General features: G+C 39.7%; 1 protein-coding gene across 2 annotated transcripts in view; it reads right to left on the reverse strand.

Annotated features, from left to right (window-relative positions):
• DCAF1 (DDB1 and CUL4 associated factor 1) overlaps positions 1-18,816 on the reverse strand; it is a 72,066-nt gene extending 53,250 nt beyond the window's left edge. Inside the window, exons 1-3 of one of the 2 annotated variants that reach the window (XM_081301119.1) lie at positions 18,661-18,816; positions 10,112-10,229; positions 1,347-1,423 (exon numbers count right to left, since the gene is read on the reverse strand). In XM_081301119.1, coding sequence (XP_081157245.1) covers positions 1,347-1,423; positions 10,112-10,221 — 187 coding nt within the window. In that variant the 5' untranslated portion in view covers positions 10,222-10,229; positions 18,661-18,816. The remainder of the gene's footprint in view (positions 1-1,346; positions 1,424-10,111; positions 10,230-18,660) is intronic. The other variant, XM_081301120.1, reaches the window with a different exon arrangement.
• Between the last annotated feature and the right edge of the window lie 653 nt (positions 18,817-19,469).

Genomic DNA, 19,469 nt, shown 5'->3' on the forward strand with positions numbered 1-19,469 from the left:
TGGGTTAACTGAATATTCCAGAACTGTGCAGGAAAGTCTAGGACAAAAGTAGCATATAACATCACATAAACAATTAAATACTCTATTTGAAATGCCTAGATTACTAACATTCAGATGGAAACACAATATTCTTATTTTTATGGCTCCTATTTATTTATGCTCTCTCTCTATACACAAAATTTCAGACCCTCTCCACAAAGGACTACTTCTAACTAGAGTATATATGCAGTTTGAGACCATTCATGACTTAAGCTTTGCCCACTCGTAATCTACCTTTGAAAAAAAGTAAAATGGCAAAAATCTCAAGTTCCATAAAATCCTGTATTTTAGCAAACTCCATGCCAAAGCAGGCTTGTTTCAGCATGATTCTAAATTAGCCTCCACCAAAAATAAATAAATGGTTTGATACAAGAGGCATACTTTAGCTTTCAAGACTTACTAAAGCAGACATCGAGATGTTTACTTATAGTGCTGGGGCATTTAGCTCAGTAACAGAGCACTTGCCTAGCATATCTACTGCCCTAGATTCAATCTCCAACACCACCAGAAAAAGAAAAAAAAAAAAAAAAGAGCAAGAGAGACACACACATAATAGACTGCTGTTTATTCGGTTCCAAATACTAACATTCTAACTAAAAGCAAAGCATGAATACATTTTCAACTGTTATTTCCCTACAAGTATGATAATTATCATTAGGAAGATGACGGCATAGAGTAAAACCCCTTTCTGGTTTAATAGATAAATAAATAATCGGGAGCTGGGGGGTTACGGCTCAGTAGTAGAGTGCTTGCCTAGCATGTGTGAAGCACTAGTTCGATCCTCAGCAACATAAAAATAAATTTTAAAAAAAAATTGTGTCCATCTACAACTAAAAAAAAAAACTTTAAACAAGTAAATCAGAAGGGGAAATCTTTTTCTCAAGTCTTTGTAAGTACACCAACTGAGTTAACTAAGGTATACCTAATTTAGCTCCCTTAAGTTAATTATGTTGTATTTGACCTATAAATATCACAAATATTTCCATTTTCCAGGTATTTACTTTTCCTCATTGCCCTCACCTTGAGAAATATTGTAATAAATAAAAGGTCTTAAAACTTACCACAGAAAATGCTATTTTTTTTTAATATTTTATTTTTTTATTTATAGTTGGACACAATACCTTTATTTTGTTTGCTTATTTTTATGTGGTGTTGAGGATCAAACACAGGGCCTCATGCGTGCTAGGCGAGCGCTCTACCGCTGAGCCACAACCCCAACCCCAAGAAAATGCTATTTCAATTGAAAAATATTATTAATAATTTTCTTTTGTAAGGAAAAAAGACCCAAGCTTAAGAAAACATCTTACCAGGATGTCGATCATCAAATGGGTCTGGATCTCCCTTACGATATTCTTCAGTTTCTTTTTCAATCAATTCAGACATCCTAGCACAAAGGGAAGAAAGGATCAACTCTAAACATACAATAAAATGTACCACCACTTACAACAATTCAATAATTAAGGTATAAAAGCAAAAAGTTAGAAAAACAGTATTTTTCTGATGAGCACATAAATCTAAACAATCATCTCATAAAACATTTCCCACTCCCATATTAATTCTTCCCTAAACACTCCCTACCTCAACAAAAAGAGGAAAAAAAAAAAAAGGAAAGAGAAAAGCACTACCATCACCTTGGAATCCATAATAATTCCCATTAGCTCTACCTACAAGATACCTCCCTACTCCAATCAGTTCTCTAAATTTTGACCTCTCCTATCCTTATCCAGACCACCATCACTAACTAACTATGCTTCCAACAATCCTTTTTACTGATCTTGCTTCCTAATTTCATGCTTGACCTGACATAATTCATTCTTTAACTTACAATGACTTACACAATACCTTGAATTAAGCCTCAAGTCCTACCTTGGCCTACAATTTTTACCTGGCTTCTGCTACTTCCTGATCACTCCTCCAGTTCTCTACATCTCTTTCACTGTTTCAGTCACATGACTTTCTGTGCTCTTCAAAAAGTCTAAATTCATTCCTACTTCAGAACCATTCTGTATGCTGCTACCCTTCACCTATAAAGTGCTTCCCCCCACCTAAGCCTCCACTCCACCAAGTAACTATTCATGATTTCATTCACTCCAGATTAGTTGGGTTTTTGTTGTTTCTTAAAATATTGTTTCCTGCATAGTTTGTCTCTTCAGTCATAGTCCACAAGACTCTTGAGAAGTTGTAGAAATATGCAGGCACAGTCACAAAGGCCAGCTACATCTCCAAGGAACTGTACATCATGGGGCAGAGTGCTATGCTCCCCTATGCCACCTGGACAGAGCCCAGGGAGACTCACCATGCTGGACAGATTAGTTTTGCCAGTTCTAGGATTCGCATAAATGGAATCACATATCCTCTTATTATATGTGGCTTCTTTCACTAGCATGTTTTAAGAGTCATCCATATTGTTAGACATATCAAATTCCTTTTTATTTTGGTACTGGAGATTGAATCCAGGGGCACTTTGTGCTTTACCACTGAGCTGCATCCCTACTAGCCCTTTTTTACTTTGAGACAGGGTCTCACTAAGTTACTGAGGCTGGCCTCTAACTTATAATCTTCCTGCCTTAGCCTCCAGAGTCACTGGGATTACAGCCCCCACCCCCGCACTTGGCTCAAATTCCTTTTCATTCATGCACTGTTAAAAGTACCCCTAAGCAAGACTTTGGGGGATAGGGGGTGGGCACCAGAGATTGAATGCAACTCAAGGGCACTCGATAACTGAGCCATATCCCCAGCCCTATTTTTGTATTTATGTAGAGACAGGGTCTCATTGAGTTACTTACCACCTCACTTTTTTGCTGAGGCTAGCTTTGAACTCCAGATCCTCCTGCCTCAGCCTCCCAAGCTACTGGGATGACGGGCATGTGCCACCACACCCAGCTCCTAAGCAAGACTTTTTAACCTTTTACAATGACAATCAAATACAAGGTTATCCACCCTCAACATCTAACATGTTCTGCCCTAAGTCATACTTTCCTACATGCTTTATTTCCACAAAATCCAACTTCTTAGTCTTAAAGATTAAGTTCTCTGTAAAAATTTTTTGCCCCCTCTAATCAAGCCTCAAAAGTATTTCTGCTTTTTTCCCCTTTTCCGCTTAACTCTGCATATTCTCTTTACTACAAAGGATCATAACACAAATTAGAATTAGAATTACGTGTTATAAGATCTACCAGTATTCTCACCAGGCATGATAGCGTATGCCTATAATCGCAGGGGCTCAGGAGGCTGAGGCAGGGGAATCACAAGTTCAAAGCCAGCCTCAGCAACAGTGAGGTGCTAAGAAACTCAGTGAGACCCTGTCTCTAAATAAAATACAAAATAGGGCTGTGATGTGATTCAGTAGTTGAGTGCCCCTGAGTTCAATTCCCAGTACCCCTCCCCCAAAAAAAGATCTACCAGTATTCTCAACTGAAACCAAGCAACTTAGCACAAAATTTAAAAATGGGGATTCTAGCCAGTAATGGTGGCCTGCAACTCTAATACCAGACATTCAGGATGCTAGAGCAGGAGGATTTCAAGTTTGAGGCTACCAACAGCCATTTACTCAGATCCTATCTCAAAAAAATAAAAAGGTGGCATACACCTGTAATTCTAGTGTCTCAGGAGGCTGAGGCAGAATGATCAAAGTCTGAGGCCAGCCTCAGCAACATAGCAAGACCCTAAGTAACTTAGCAAGATTCTGTCTCAAAATTTATAATAAATAAATAAAAGGGGCCTGGCATGTGGCACACGCCTGTAATCCTAGCAGCTTGGGAAGCTGAGGCAGGAGGATCACAAGTTCAAAGCCAACCTCAGCAACAGCAAGGCACTAAGCAACTTAGTGAGACCCTATCTCATAAATAAAATACAAAATAGGGCTAGGGATGTGGCTCAGTGGTCAACTGCCCCTGAGTTCAATCCCCAGTACTAAATAAATAAATAAACAGGGCTGGGGATATGGCTCAGTGGTTAAGCACCCCTGAGTTCAATTCCCTGTACCAAAAATAAATAAATAAATAGAGCTAAGCCAGCTGTAGTGTATATTCAGCTCCTGAATCTCTGGGATTATAGTGAATCTCTATAATCCCAGAGATTCAGGAGGCTGAGGCAAGAGGATTGCTAGTTCAAGGCCGGTCTCGGCAATTTATCGAGACCCTGTCTCAAAATTAAAAATTGAAAAAGAGGCCTGGGGATGTAGCCAGTGGTAAAGCGGCCCTGGGTTCAATCCCCAGTACCAAAAAAATAAAATATAAAAAGGCACCAGGAATACAATTCAGAGGTAAAGCCCATTACGTTCAATCTCCAGTATAGAATCAGGGGTAGCAAGACTTCTGCAGCCAGATTGTCAGGGTTCAAATCAGAGCTCTTGCATTAGCTGTGTATAACTCTACAACTTACTTAACCTCTCTGTGCCTCATGTGTAAAATTAAAATAAGAATTATTATTTTAGGGCTGGGGGTGTGGCTCAGTGGCAGAGAGCTCGTCTAGGACGAGTGAGGCTCTGGGTTCAATCTTCAGCACCACATAAAAATAGATAAAACAAAGGTATCATGTCCATCTACAACTAAAAAATATTTTTAAAAGAAGAATTATTATTTTATAGCATTTCCGTAAGGTTTAAGTTAATTAGAATGAAGCCTGACACATGAGAACTATTTTTTTTTGTAAATTATGAAAACTGGAAATTCAAAACAAATAAGACAATTAGTTTAGGATGGACTATTAATTGGAATAGAGCAAGAAGAAGTGCTCCATATTGGTATTCAAGGTTTTATAACTTGATAAGGGTGATGCTTTTGAGGCAAAAGAACCCATTTTGGATGCTTGAGCAAAATATAGTATACAAATGACACCTCAAAAAAATTTTTTTAATTTAGATTAAGTTTATACAGCTTAATTGAAAGCTCAAAGCCAGTCCCTTTAAATATAATCAAGAAAAAGGGCTAATAAAAGATCAATTAAAGTTATACACTGGACTACAGATGTAACTTAATGGTAGAATACTAGTTACCCAGTTTGCACAAGGTCCTGAGTTCATCCCTAGCACAATATTAAAAGAAAGAAAAATTTAGTTATCAATGATATTTTTAGTGACAAATAAGATGAGGTTCAGTATCTCTAACAGCTGACACACAGAAGATCCTCAAATATTTGAATAAATGACCTGTCTGATTTAACTTTTTTCTATTATTATAACTATCACAATGTTTATAAAACACACTGCCTTTTTAAATACTTCATTATATGCTATTTTTTACTACTCTTATTTCTTATCTGTTAGGCTTAAGCTGCTTTCCAGATGGTTATTTCCTTGAGAGCAGTGGCCCTCTAAGATTTGCATTGCTGAAGAGCACAATAAAAATGATCAAATATGTTAATGAATGTGAAATAACCTTGAAAATGAAAGATTACATTGATGGGGTGTTTTTTTGTTTTTTTAACAGTACTAGAAAATGAATCAAGGGGCTCTCTACCACCAAACCCATCCCTAATCCCTTTTTTTCCCCAACACGTGAACTTTTTTTTTATTAGTTGCGCATGACAATACAATGATCTTGACATATCATACATTTGATTCAAATGGGGTATGAATTCTCATTTTTCCATGTGTACAAGTTGCAGGATCACATTGGTTATACAGCCACGTATATACATACAGCAATACTACTATTTATTTATTTTGATACAGGGTCTCACTAAACTGCCCAGACTGGCCTCTAACTCAAAATCCACCTGCCTTAGTCTGCCAAATTTTGGGATTACAGGTATGCACCACTACAACCAGCAACATTAAGTATTTTTAATGTAAGTATTCAATAAATATTTCTTGAGCCCAAAGCTAACCTTATCATATCCACTAATAACTCAATCCCATTTCACAGTAACATCAATAATACACATTAAGCCAGGTGTGGTGGCGCACACCTGTAATCCCAGCCAGCGCTCAAGAGGCTGAGGCCAGAGGATCACAAATTCAAAGTCAGCTTCAGCAATTTAGCAAGGTTCTAAGCAACTCAGCAGGACCCTCTTCTCTAAATAAAAAATATTAAAAAGGGGGCTGGGATTGGCTCAGTAGTTAAGCACTTCTGGGTTCAACCGCCAATACCTGGGCTGGGGATGTGGCTCAAGCGGTAGCGCGCTCGCCTGGCATGCGTGCGGCCCAGGTTCGATCCTCAGCACCACATACCAACAAAGATGTTGTGTCCGTCAAGAACTAAAAAAATAAATATTAAAAATTCTCTTGGGCTGGGGATGTGGCTCAAGCGGTAGCGCGCTCGCCTGGCATGCGTGCGGCCCGGGTTCGATCCTCAGCACCACATACAAACAAAGATGTTGTGTCCACCGAAAACTAAAAAATAAATATAAATCTTAAAAAAAAAAATTCTCTCTCTCTCTCTCCCCTCTCTCAAAAAAAAAAAAAAACCAATACCCAAAATATTAATAATATAATACATGTTAACTGTACAATATTTAGATTCTCTAATTTGCTGTAGCTGCATTTCAAATATCTTCTCCAGCAACTTGGGAGGCTGAGGCAGGAGGATTACAAGTTCAAGGCCAGCCTCAGCAACTTAGCAAGGCTCTATCTCAAAATAAAAAGGTCCAGGGATGTAACTCAGTCATAAGTGCCCCTGGGTTAAATCCCCAGTACCAAAAACAAATATTTTATTTATTTAAGTCTTAGTGTTTGTTCTTAACAGTTCTTAGACTTCAATGCTTCTATAAATTAAAATCTAGTTTCCTATCAACAATAATCTTAATCTCTTAAAAAAAAAACTGTACTTCCACATATTCCCCATGTATTCAGAGCAGTTGGAAACAAAGCATTTACCCGTTTTCAAACTTGCATAAGATTATAGTTCTTCTCTTCATAAATATCACCACAGAAAGGAATTTTTTCACAGCATGGCATCAAGGATCAAATGTTAAAGATACCTATATTCCCGTGATATTCTCCTTAGAAAATGTATAACCATTCCTCCCCAATATTTTTCACTTTTTTCCCTCCTTAAGATAATGCAGTCCTGTATGCCTATAATCCCAGCTACTCAGGAGGCTAAGGTAGGAAGATGGTAAATTCAAGGCCAGCCTCAGCAATTTAGGAAGACTGTCATCTCAAAATAAACAAGGATTAGAGATGTAGTTCAGAGGTAAAGCACCCAGGGGTTCAATCCCTAGAACCAGAAAAAATAAATAAATAATGGAATAACATTATGTACCACATAGTTATTATGTACCAGGTTGTAGGCAAATCATTGAGAAAACACCAATAAAAAGACAGTTCAGCTGGGGCTTAGTGGTGCACAATAATCCCAGCGACTCAGGAGGTTCAGACAGGAGGATCACCAAGTTCAAGGCCAGCCAGGGCAATTTAGCAAGACCCTGTCTCAAAATAAAAAATAAAAAGGTCTGGGGATGTAGTTCAGTGGTAGAGCACCCCTGGCTTCAATCCACAATACCACCAAAAAAAAAAAAAAAAAAAGATTCAGGGACTTCTGGGGTTATAGCTCAATGGTAGAATGAATGAACAACTGCCTAGCATGCACAAGGCCCTGGGTTCAACACCCAGCACCACCAAAAAAAAAAAAAAAAAGACATAATTCCTACTTTTAAGAAGCGTGAAACTTAGTAAAAAGACATGTTTAAAAAAATATAGTGCAAGGGGAGAAGGGGAATAGCATGGATGATGGAAGGAGACCCTCATCATTATACAAAATACATGTATGAAGATGTGAATTTGGTATCAATATACCTTATATACAACCAGAGATATGATAAATTGTGGTATAAAGGTGTATTAAGAATTGTTAATGCAAATAACAATAATAATAAAGCTCATGTATAATGACATAATTTGCCGTGAACATACTTTATATACAGAGTTACAAAAAAGGGTATTGTGAATGGATAATTATGATTGTAATGCATTCCACTATTGTCATGTATGTAAGAAATAAAATATATATACATATATAGTGTAGAGCTAGGGCAGGGGCTCAATGGTACAGCACTTGCCTAGCATGTGGGAGGCACTGGGTTCGATCCTCAGCACCATATAAAAATAAAGTAAAAAAATACAGATAGATAGATAGATAGTAGATAGAAAGTACAGTGTGGTAAGTGTTATAATGGGGGAAAACTGTGATGTATATAAATGATAGTAATTTTTAAAATATTATTTTTTTGAAAAATAATAAATAAAGGGGGTGACCAAACCCACCTATGAAGTCAAAGCTAGGGAAGCTTTTACAGATATGATTTGTTAACCATTCATTCAAAGGACTGGAGCTTGTGAAACAGACATGACAAGGAAAGGTATTTCAGGCCAAAGAAATAGCAAGTGTGAAGGCATACAGAGATTAGAAAACATAGCACTACTCCTTAACAGAAGACCAATGCTATGAGGCAGAAAAAGGAGGTCTAAAGAATTCACCTCTTATTCTGCAGGAACAAAGCAGCCATGGAAGAATTAAGAGAAGAGACATTACAATCAGATTTCTATATGAAAAAGAGGAGTTTTCCAGCAAGAGGGAGGGATCTATTAGAAAAGGATAAACTAAAAAGACATACTGTCTAATGAGTCAATCAAGACATGGTCAATTCCTAATAAAGTAGTAGTGGCTGTGGAAAAGGAATGAAAAGGAAAAAGCAGAAATTCCCAGGGCTTTGTGACTGAGACTGTGTTGGTAAAGTAATACATTAGAGATGATGGCTCTTGGGATTTTAGTTTATAACCATTTAGTTTAAAACCAAGGTGGGCAGAACAAAAGGACTAAGTTGTGGATAAAGGAATTACAGATGAAGGTGATAAGCTGTTTTGGACATGGTATGTTTTCGATGTCTGTGGAACAGCCAGGTTAATATTTCTTTTTTTTTTAATATTTATTTTTTAGTTGTAGTTGAACATAATATCTTTATTTTATTTATTTATTTTTATGTGGTGCTGAGGATCGAACCCTGGCCGCGCACATGCTAGGCTAGTGCTCTACCACTAAGCCACAACCTCAGCCCAAGGTTAATATTTCTAACCAAGGATATAAGTGCAATCTAACTGTGACATGTCACCCCAATGACCACGAGGGTTAACTTGGCTTATCTGGCTAGCAAGGTAGGTGTGCCTAGATGCACTCGCTACTCTGTGTGCATCTCTCCATAAACTGCACATTTGGTCAAAGAGGATAACATTTCCCAATAGAGGAAAATCATTCTTTAGTCAAGGATATACAATACAAAAAAGTAGCTGTACTCCCCTGCTAAAACGTCCCCAAAAGCTCTCAAGATATATACACCAAGAAACTTTAAAATTACCTAAAACTAAAAAGAAAATAAAGAAGTAGAAATAGAAACCTAAAAGTCAACACAGAATAACGGCTGAAATAATGGACAGGGATCAAAGTAGGTAAGAACGGTTAAAAAGGGAGAAGAGAGCCACAAACAAACCTGCAAAGAAGAATGTGGACAGGGCCCTGAAATGAAAGATAAGAAATTCAGAAGCAAAGAGAAGCCAGGCATGGTGACACACGCCTATAATACCAGCAACTTGAGAAGCTGAGGCAGGAGTGTCACAAGTTTGAGGCCAACCTAGGCAGTTAGCAAGACTCTCAGCAACTTAAGACTCTGTCTCAAAAAATTTTTTAAAAAGTCTGGATATGTAGCTCAGAGGTAAAGCCCCCCCTAAATTCAATCTCCAGTACTAAAATAAATAATAAAAAGAAAAAAAATGGAATTAAAACTCAGTCAAGGGGGGCTGGGGATGTGGCTCAAGCAGTAGCGTGCTCGCCTGGCATGCGTGCGGCCTGGGTTCGATCCTCAGCACCACATACAAACAAAGATGTTGTGTCCGCCGAAAACTAAAAAATAAATATTAAAATTCTCCCCCCCCCTCTCTCTCTCTCCCCCCCCCACTCTCTCTTAAAAAAAAAAAAAGAATATTAAAAAAAAAAAAAACTCAGTCAAGGTAAAAATATTCCTATACTTTTCTCTATATTAATTTTTCCTTTTTCTTATAGTGTAGGTTTTTTGTGTGTAACAAAAAAAAAACTAGCGTTAAGAGTCATGTATGAAAAACCACCTTAATTATTCATACCTGGTAAGGATAGGTACCATGTCCTGCCCACTGCCATGTTCCTTTTCCCACTGCTCCAGCAGGGTAGTGAGCTCGGCTTTTGAGTCCACATGTACCGCTACTGTAGTCATGACTTGGCCTAAGGAAGCCAAAACAACAACAGCAACAACAACAATAAATGAGCACAGGCAAATAAACCAGACATACTTCCCACAAAAGGAAAAGTGAAGGGAAAGGGTAGAAAATGGATGAGCAAGCAAGGGAAATAATTAAAAAGCAAAGGAAATTTAACACATGGACCCTTTCAGATAATTATATGTGGTACAGTGGGATACCCTGAATCCACATTCACCTCCTTCAACCTCAGTTTCCTCGCCTGTCAAATCAAGCAAGAAGCTTGATCAAAATGGTGATTCTTAATCTTTCTAAAAACCCGTTTGAGAATCAATCAAAAGCTACGGTCTCTTCCTCTCTTGAAAAGTACATGTATAGAGACTATGAATGTAGCTCAGTGGTAGAGTGTTTGCCTACTATGCACCAGGCCCTGGGTTCAAAACCCGGCACCAAAAAAATAAAGAATTATATATATAAATACACACACACACACACACACACACACACACACACGTATATATAAAATATATACAGCCATGCAGTAATCCCAGGTCTAGATCACTGAGGTCCAAATCTTTTGCTCTTGTTAGTCTTCTGGGGGGAAGCTCTATAAAACAAACAGTCCCTGTTAATTCTAAAAAGGCCAAGAAGTGGCAATGATCCACTGATCTACTTTATCACCAACACAAAAGTTGGAAAAGAATGCTGTAAATCCATTTGTCCAAAACTGGATAGGGTTGCTCAGATCTGTAGCCCCAGCTATACAGAAGACTAAGGCAGTCTGAACAACATTAATAAGACCCCATATTAAAAACTAAATAAGGTGGGTGCAGTGGTACACACCTGTAATCCCAGTGACTCGGAGGCTGATGTAGGAAGATCACAAATTCTAGGCCAGCCTGGGCAACTTAGCTAGACCTTGCCTCAAAATAAAAACAAAAAGGGCAGGGGATATAGCTCAATGGTAAAATGTCCCTGGGTTCAATCACCAGTACCACAACTAAAAATAAAATAAATGAGCCTATTTGTCCTTCCGTCTCCTAACCTCCCTTACATCTGATTTCCTGGAAGGAGAAAAAGAGACTGGAAGATAGGTAGAAGTTACTGGACTGAGTGATAAGCCAAAGAATGATGAAGGACAGGGACCTGAATGGGTTTAGGAGGAGTCAAATAAGACACCAAATGGCAAAGGTTTAAAAGGAGTTCCAAAGGGGATAAATGAGACCCAAAATGTTTAGATGGTTCATTGAATCAATTTCTTTGCCAAAGCAGCCTTCCGGATCAAAACATCAGGTCCTGCCATGGAAAGTATATATTTTTACCAATCATTCTATAAAAGAAGTTTCACACCAGAATAGGATTACTTACGGATCCAAGGTTGTTAACTCTTCTAAAGATATCTACCATAAGACCAAAAGAAACACGTAAAAGAAAATACCACCAATTCTCTAAAGTACAAATATTTATTTTAGAGGCAATTCCAATAGCCAGTAGCGATTCATGTCACCTGAGCTACCCATTAACTACTAGCAGACTAAATACAGAACAAACTAAGAACAAAAAAGAACTTCAACCATATGGTAGGGAACATTATAAAATATTAAGATTACACACAATGAGGGCTGGGGATATAGTTCTGCTGGTAGAGTACTTGCCTAGCGGGCACAAGACCCTGGATTCAATCCTGAGCACCACCAAAAAAAAAGATTACACACAATGACCAACCAGGATTACTCCCAGATTACAAGAGTGGTTCAACATATGAAAACTGATCAATATCATCACCACAATAACAGAATGAAGGTAGAAAAAAATTGACCATCTCACTAATGCACAAAAAAAAATCTGACCCTTTTGTGATAATAATAATAATCCAACCTGGCAACTTAATGAGACTCTATCTCAAAATAAATTTTTTTAAAAAGGGGGGGCTAGAGATACAGCTCAGTGGTAGAAGGCCTTTGGGTTTAATTTCCAATAGCACCAAAAAAAAAAAAAAAAAAAAAAAAAAAAAAAAAAAGGCTAGGTATGGTGGCACAAACCTGTAATACCAGTAACTCAGGAGGCTAAAAACAAGAGGGTCATAAATTCAAAGCCAGCCTCTTAGTGAGGCCCCAAGCACTTTAGCAGACCCTGTCTCAAAACAAAAAATAAAAAGGGGGGGCTGGGGGTGTGGCTCAAGCTGTAGCGCGCTCGCCTGGCATGCGTGCGGCCCGGGTTCGACCCTCAGCACCACATACAAACAAAGATGTTGTGTCCGCCGAGAACTAAAATAAAAAATAAATAAATAAATTCTCTCTTTCTCTCTCTCTCTCTCTCTCCCCCCCCCCTCTAAAAAATAAAAATAAAAATAAAAAGGGCTGGGGACTTGTTCAGTGATAAAGCACCCCTGTGTGTTCAATCCCAGTACCAAAATAAGTAAATAAAATCAGAAGCAAGACAAGTAAGCTCACTTTTATCCCTTTTATTGAACACTGTAGTGGAATTCTCATAAGAACAATGAAGGAAAAAGAAAGCCATCCAAGTTGGAAAGGAAAAAATAAAATGATCTTTATTTGTAGATAACATAATCCTATATACAAAAAATCCTAAAGTATCCACATAAAAACTGTTAGAACTAATAAGCAAATTCAGCAAAGTTGAGGATATAAGAACACCACAGAAAGCTGGGCACAGTGGCACACACCTGTAATCCCAGTGGCTCAGGAAGCTGAAGCAGGAGGATCCCGAGTTCAAAATCAGCCTCAGCAAAAGCAAGGCACTAAGCAACTCAGTGAGACCCTGTCTCTAAATAAAATACAAAATACGGCTGGGGGGCTGGGGATGTGGCTCAAGCGGTAGCGCACTCGCCTGGCATGCATGCGACCCGGGTTCAATCCTCAGCACCACATACAAGCAAAGATGTTGTGTCTGCTGAAAACTAAAATGTAAATAAAATATTTTTAAAAAAAAATACGGCTGGGGATGTGGTTCAGTGGTCAAATACCCCTGAGTTCAATTCCCAGTACCCAAAAAGAAAAAAGAACACCACAAAAATAAATTGCATTAGCCAGGTGCAGTGGCACAGGCCTGTAAATCCCAGAAACTTAGAAGGCTAAGGCAGAAGTACTCCAAGTTCAAGGCTACTTGGCGAGAACCTGTTTCAAAATAAAAAAATAAAAAGGGCTGGGGAGGTGGCTCAGTGGTTAAGTGCCATTGGGTTCAATCCCTGGTATCAAAAAATAAATAAATAAATAAGCATGGGCAAATGAAGCTGGGGATGCAGTTCAGTGGTATGTGCTTACCATGCAAGAGGCCCTCAATTCAAACCCCAGCACCATAAAAAAAAAAAAAAAAAAAAAAAAAAAAACACAAAACCACAATGAAAATACCACTTGACATCTTCTAGAATGGCTATAATCACAACATCAGAAAATATAACCACCAGCAAAAGAGTGGAGAAAGGAGAAGACACATTTCTGACAGGAATACAAAATGGTACCTCAACTATGGAAGTTTGATAGTCCCTGAGAGTTTTTGTTTTTAAACAAACATGAAATTACCTTATAACCCACAATTTCACTACTATGTACCCAAAAGAATTCAAAACAAATTGTGTGGCAAATGTTCACTGCAGCTTTATTCAAAATAACTAAAGAATGAAAACAACCCAAATGTCCATCATCAGATAAATGAATAAACAAACCGTGGCATATCCATACAATGAATATTTCTTCAGTCACAGAAATGAAATACTGATACATGTTATAGATGTGGATGAACATTGAAAATATCATGTTAAGTGAAAAAAGCATACAAATGGTCACATTTTTCATTATGATTGTATTTATATAAAACATCAAGAATGGGTATAAAGGGCTGGGGATGTGGCTCAAGCGGTAGCGCGCGCCTGGCATGCGTGCGGCCAGGGTCCGATTCTCAGCACCACATACAAAGATGTTGTGTCCGCCGATAACTAAAAAAATAAATAAATATTAAAATTCTCTTTAAAAAACAAAAAAGAATGGGTATAAATCAGCTGGGTGCAGAGGCACACCCCTGTAATTCCACCAGGAGACTGAGGCAGGAGGATTGTGAGTTCAAAGCCAGCCTCAGCAAAAGTGAAAACTTGTCTCTAAATAGAATACAAAATACAGCTGGAGATGTGGCTCAGTGCTGGAGTGCCCCTCAGTTCAATCCCCGGTACCAAAAAAAAAAAAAAAAGAAAAAGAATAGGAGTAAACCAACATACTACAGAAAGCTAGTTACTGTCAGAGATAAGAGGAAAAGGAAAAGGGGAATAATAGCTAAATGGGTAAGAATTTTCCTTTCCAAGTGATAAAAACTGGCTTGAAACTAGAAAGAGGTAAACACTGCACTACACCGTCAACATACAAAATGCCACCTAATTGTACACTTTAAAATGATTAGTGGTAAACCACGTGTGGTGATGCATACCTGTAATCCCAGCAACTGGGAGGCTGAGGCAGAAGATCCCAAATTCAAGGCTACCCTCGATAATGTAGCAAGGCCTTAAGCAACTTAGTGAGACCCTGTCTCAAAATAAGAAATAAAAAGGGCTGGGGATGTGGCTCATGGGTAAAGTACCCCCGAGGTTCAATTCCAAGTACCAAATAACATATAAAATTAAAATAAAATGGTTAGTGGTTAATTTCATCATGCAAATTTCCATACATATATATGTTTATTTATTCATTTTTCCATACTGGGGGATTGAACTCAAGGATGGTTTACTGCCACATTACATCCTCAACCCTTTTTACTAAGGCATCCAGGCTGGTCTCAAACTTGCAATCCTCCTGCCTCAACCTCACAAATCACTGGGATTACAGGCATGCACCATCTGGCTTCCAATTTATTTTCAAATGTTTACAAAAAATACATTAACTCCACACATATACAGAATATAACAGATAACCAATTTATTTTATTATTCTTTCAAAATTTCTATTTTAAAAAACTTGAAAATCTTCCTAATAAAAAGGTGGAGGCATGGGGCTGGGGATGTGGCTCAAGCGGTAGCACGCTCGCCTGGCATGTGTGCGGCCCGGGTTCGATCCTCAGCACCACATACAAACAAAGATGTTGTATCCGCCGAAAACTACAAAATAAATAAATAAATAAATAAATAAAAATAAATAAATTAAAAAAAAAAAAAGGTGGAGGCAGGCAATGTGGCAGGCCTGTAATCCTAGCTCCCGGGTAAGTGGAGGCAGGAGGATAGCAAGTTTGAGGCCAGTCTAGTCTATATAGGAATATCCTGTCACAAAAATAATAAAAACAAATTAAAAGTAAAAGTTGGAGGAGCTAGAGGTATATCCCAGTGAGAGTACACATGAACACAAAACCCTGGGTTCCAACACAAAAGGGGAATTAGAAAAAATTGAGAACCATTTATTTTCCTAATTTAGAGCAACTATCAAAATACATTGCCAAGTAAGAAAGCAAAGTGTTGTTGTTTTGTGTATAACATACTACCTACTGTGAATTAAAAAGTGTATCCCCCTGGGAGGGAGGGGAAGGGAGGGGGTTGGGAGTAGGAAAGATGGTGGAAAATGAGATGAACATCTTAACCCTAAGTACATGTATGAAGACAAAAAAAAAGTGTATTCCCCTAGAACAAAACATCCCTGGAAGAACACACAGGAAATGAATAATATAGAGGACAGACTTTTCATTATACTTTTTTTTAACCTCACATCTTTTGTGTTTGTGTGTGTGTGTGTGTGTGTGTGTGTACTGGGGATTAAACCCAGAGGCACTTTACCACTGAGCTCCATCCCCAGCCCTTTTTATTTTTTAAATAAAAAAGGGTCTCACTGAGTTGCTGAGAGCCTCAATAAACTGTAAAGGCTGGCCTTGAATTTGAGATCCTTCTGTCTCTGACTCCCAAGTGGTTGGGATTACAGGCATATGCCACCAAACCTGACTCTCACCTTTATATTTTAAAACCTTTCCTAACTTTCTAATTAAACTATAGAATGTCTTCTTTTCTAATACACTATTCAGCATAAACTATCCCAAAGTCTAAAATAAAGTCCATTTTAAAAACTTATTCTGGGACTGGGGCTGTGGCTCAGTGGTAGAGCACTTGCCCAGCATGTGTGAGGCACTGGGTTCAATCCTCAGCATCAAATAGAAATAAATAAAGGCATTGAGTTCATCTGCAATTAAAAATGTATTTAAAAAAAAAAAACTGATTGTGGGGCTAGGGCTTTAGCTCAATTGGCAGAATGCTTGCCTAGCACGTGTGAGGCACTGGGATCAATTCTTAGTATCACATAAAAAATAAACGAAATTAAGGCACTCTGTCCATCAATAAATACAAAAAAAATTTTTTTTTAATGATTCTGAGGCTAGGGATATAGTTCAGTGATAAGAGTGCTGGCCCAACATGCATGAGACCCTGGGTTTGATCCCCAGGGCTGCAAGATGGGGAGGTCTGATCCTGAATCAAAAAAAAAAAAAAAAAAAAAAAAAAAAAAAAACCCTTTAGGAAGGTTACAAACCTAAAACAAATATCTATAAGCACCCTTCCTTGTTAAAACTGCTGTAACCCAGTGGTAGAGCATGTGCATAGCATGACAGAAGTCATGAGTTCAAAATCCAGTATTTATTTTTTTTTGGGGGGGGGGGGTGGGGGTGGACCAGGGGTTTAATCCAGGGGCACTTAACCACTGAGCCACATCCCCAGCCCTTTCTTATATTTTATTTTGAGACAGGATCTCGATAAGTTGCTCAGAGACATTGCTGAGGCTGGCTTTGAACCTGCAATCCTCCTACTTCAGCCTCCCAAACCAATGGAATTACAGGTGTGCACCACTGGGCATGGTTCCCGTACCTTCAAAAAAAAAAAAAAAGAAAAGAAAAAGCTGGATGTGCATGTCTGTGATACAAGCCACTCCAAAGGCTGAGGCAGGAGGATCATAATTTGGAGGCCAGCCTCAGCAACTTAAGGGAACCCTGTCTCAAAATAAAAATTAAAAAGTGCTAGGAATGTAACTCAATGTTAGAGCACCCCGGTTCAGTTTCCCGTGCCACAAGGGGGGGGGGGGGCGCATGTAATTGTAGAGTTTCACATAAAAAGTTAATAATCCCTGTGACATAAGAGATCATGTGCAACTTCATCTTATTGTACATGACCATCTCCATTACAAAAACAATACAACTGGTGATAAACCAATTCAAATCACTTCAATTTAATACATGGTTCATTCTCCTTTATTAAATTTAATAACTGCACGCCAGTAGAACAGTAAAACACTGTGCTCAGCAAACTAAGCAAAAGATGCTGAATACGAAAAGATTTCCCTACGTTTCCCAAATTCTGTTACCTTCTTAATATCCAAAAATACACCACCACTCAAAAATGGGTAAGGAATACCCGCCATGATTTAAAACCCAAATCCTTCAGAAAAACACTAAATCAATTCCTAAAGTATAAATAAACAAGCTTACATAAACCTTAAAGGTAAACTTCAATAAACCGGAAAAAAAAAATTCAGGATGACGCCAACCAATGAACCTCACACTCTAAATATTAACAAAGCGTTCCCAACAAGAAGATGCTAGTGTAAACTAATAATTAAAACATGTAGACAAATTAAAAGTCTTCACTGAAAAGTCACAGGTAGTAGGGAAAAAAACGAAGAGCAAGAGGACGTAATTGTTACTTTTTGTAACTCAAAAAGTACAACAAACATTACAAAAACTACTTCTTCAACTATACCACTGCAGTAAGAGGAAGCGGGACAGAAACCGTCTCGGAAGAGAAGTAAAGTTCTCGGACATCACAACTGAAAGCAACTACAACCCCTGGAATCCCAAGGAAGCTTGGCGGGCAATCCGAGGTTTGCCTCCTAGGCGCCGGACCCGCAAACCTATCTCTACACTCCCGTCTCCGTCACTGGTGGGAGGAGTTACTGAAGAGCTCCACCCCCGCGCCGGGTCCAAGAGTTGGGCGGGTGCAGGGGGAGGTGGCACGAGGCCGAGGGAGAGGAGAGCCCGCCCAGGTGACTGGAGCTGGAGGCGGAGACACCGTCCGGGAAGGGGGCCGCCGTACGGCAAAGAAGATGGAACCCCCCAGACCGTACGGAACGGAGACGCAAGAATTGGCAGAAAAGAGGTGATAAGGGAAATGAAAGGCGCCCCCCGCCTCCAGGTAGGGGCGGGCACACCCCTGCCCCCCACTCCGGGCGGAAGAGTTACTCTCGGGAAGCTTCTTAGGGACTAGAGAAAGAACTGGAGGCCCCGCCCCCAGGCCAGGAATCCGGAGAAAAAGTCCTGTCAGGCCCCGGGCCCAGCCACTCCGGCGGCGCGGCCCGCCCCCTCCCCGCCGGCGACCCAAGCAGGTGCCGCCCCTCCCCCAGTCCGGCGCCCACTCTCCCGCTCCACCGGCTGCGTGCCGTTTCCTTGTGCCCCTCCCAAAGAGCCATCTCCCTCCTTTCCCCACTCACCTTCCTAGGCGGCTCCGCCGCTTTCCCCCTGACCCCGCCAGCGGACACAGTTCACACACACTGCCTCAGGTCCCGCACTCACCCTCACTCACACACACAGCGCGACCACGGCTCCAGAGCGGCCCACATATTATGCGTCACTCGCGTGCTACGTGCCCCGCGCGCGAGTGCGCGCGCGCCGAGTTGGCGCGAGGATAGCGAGCAGAGGGCGGGAGTAGAACGCCTGAAAGAGCGGAGGGGGGGGTGAAAAAAAAAAGAAAATCGAAGCGCCCCGAGGACGCCTGGGAAATGAAGTTTCGCGTCTAGGGACGCCAGTGCCGATTGGCGCATAAGCTCTTCGTCCCGCGCATTGGCTGCCGGGACATGTAGTTTTCTACATTGAAGCCAAACTGCCCTGTACTCATTGGCTGCTTGGGAAGACGGAAGCGAAAAGGGACTCGATTCTTCTATAACCGGACTGTACTGCTTGATACTTTTTCAGTGTTTTATTTTGTGCTATGTGTCTGCGGAGAGGTTCTGTGTTATTCTCCTATTTCCCATATCATTCCTCGAATATACCAGGAACAAAGAAAATATTTCCCATGAGCATATCAGAAAGTGCAGCACTCATACAGAAGTCTCTGGTTTTTTGTCTTTCTGTTCGACATATCCTGTAGGAATCAATTAATATTTATTGCCAGTTACTATATGTGAAGAAGAGAAATGAAAAATCAAAATCCCATATATGGCTGAGTGTGCTGGTATGCACCTAACAGTCGCTCTAGAGGCTGAAGCAGGAGAATCCCAAGTTCCTGTCCAGCCTCAGACCC

This window comes from Spermophilus citellus (genome assembly GCF_964194105.1).
Source record: "Spermophilus citellus genome assembly, chromosome: 7".
Taxonomy (NCBI): Eukaryota; Metazoa; Chordata; class Mammalia; order Rodentia; family Sciuridae; genus Spermophilus; species Spermophilus citellus.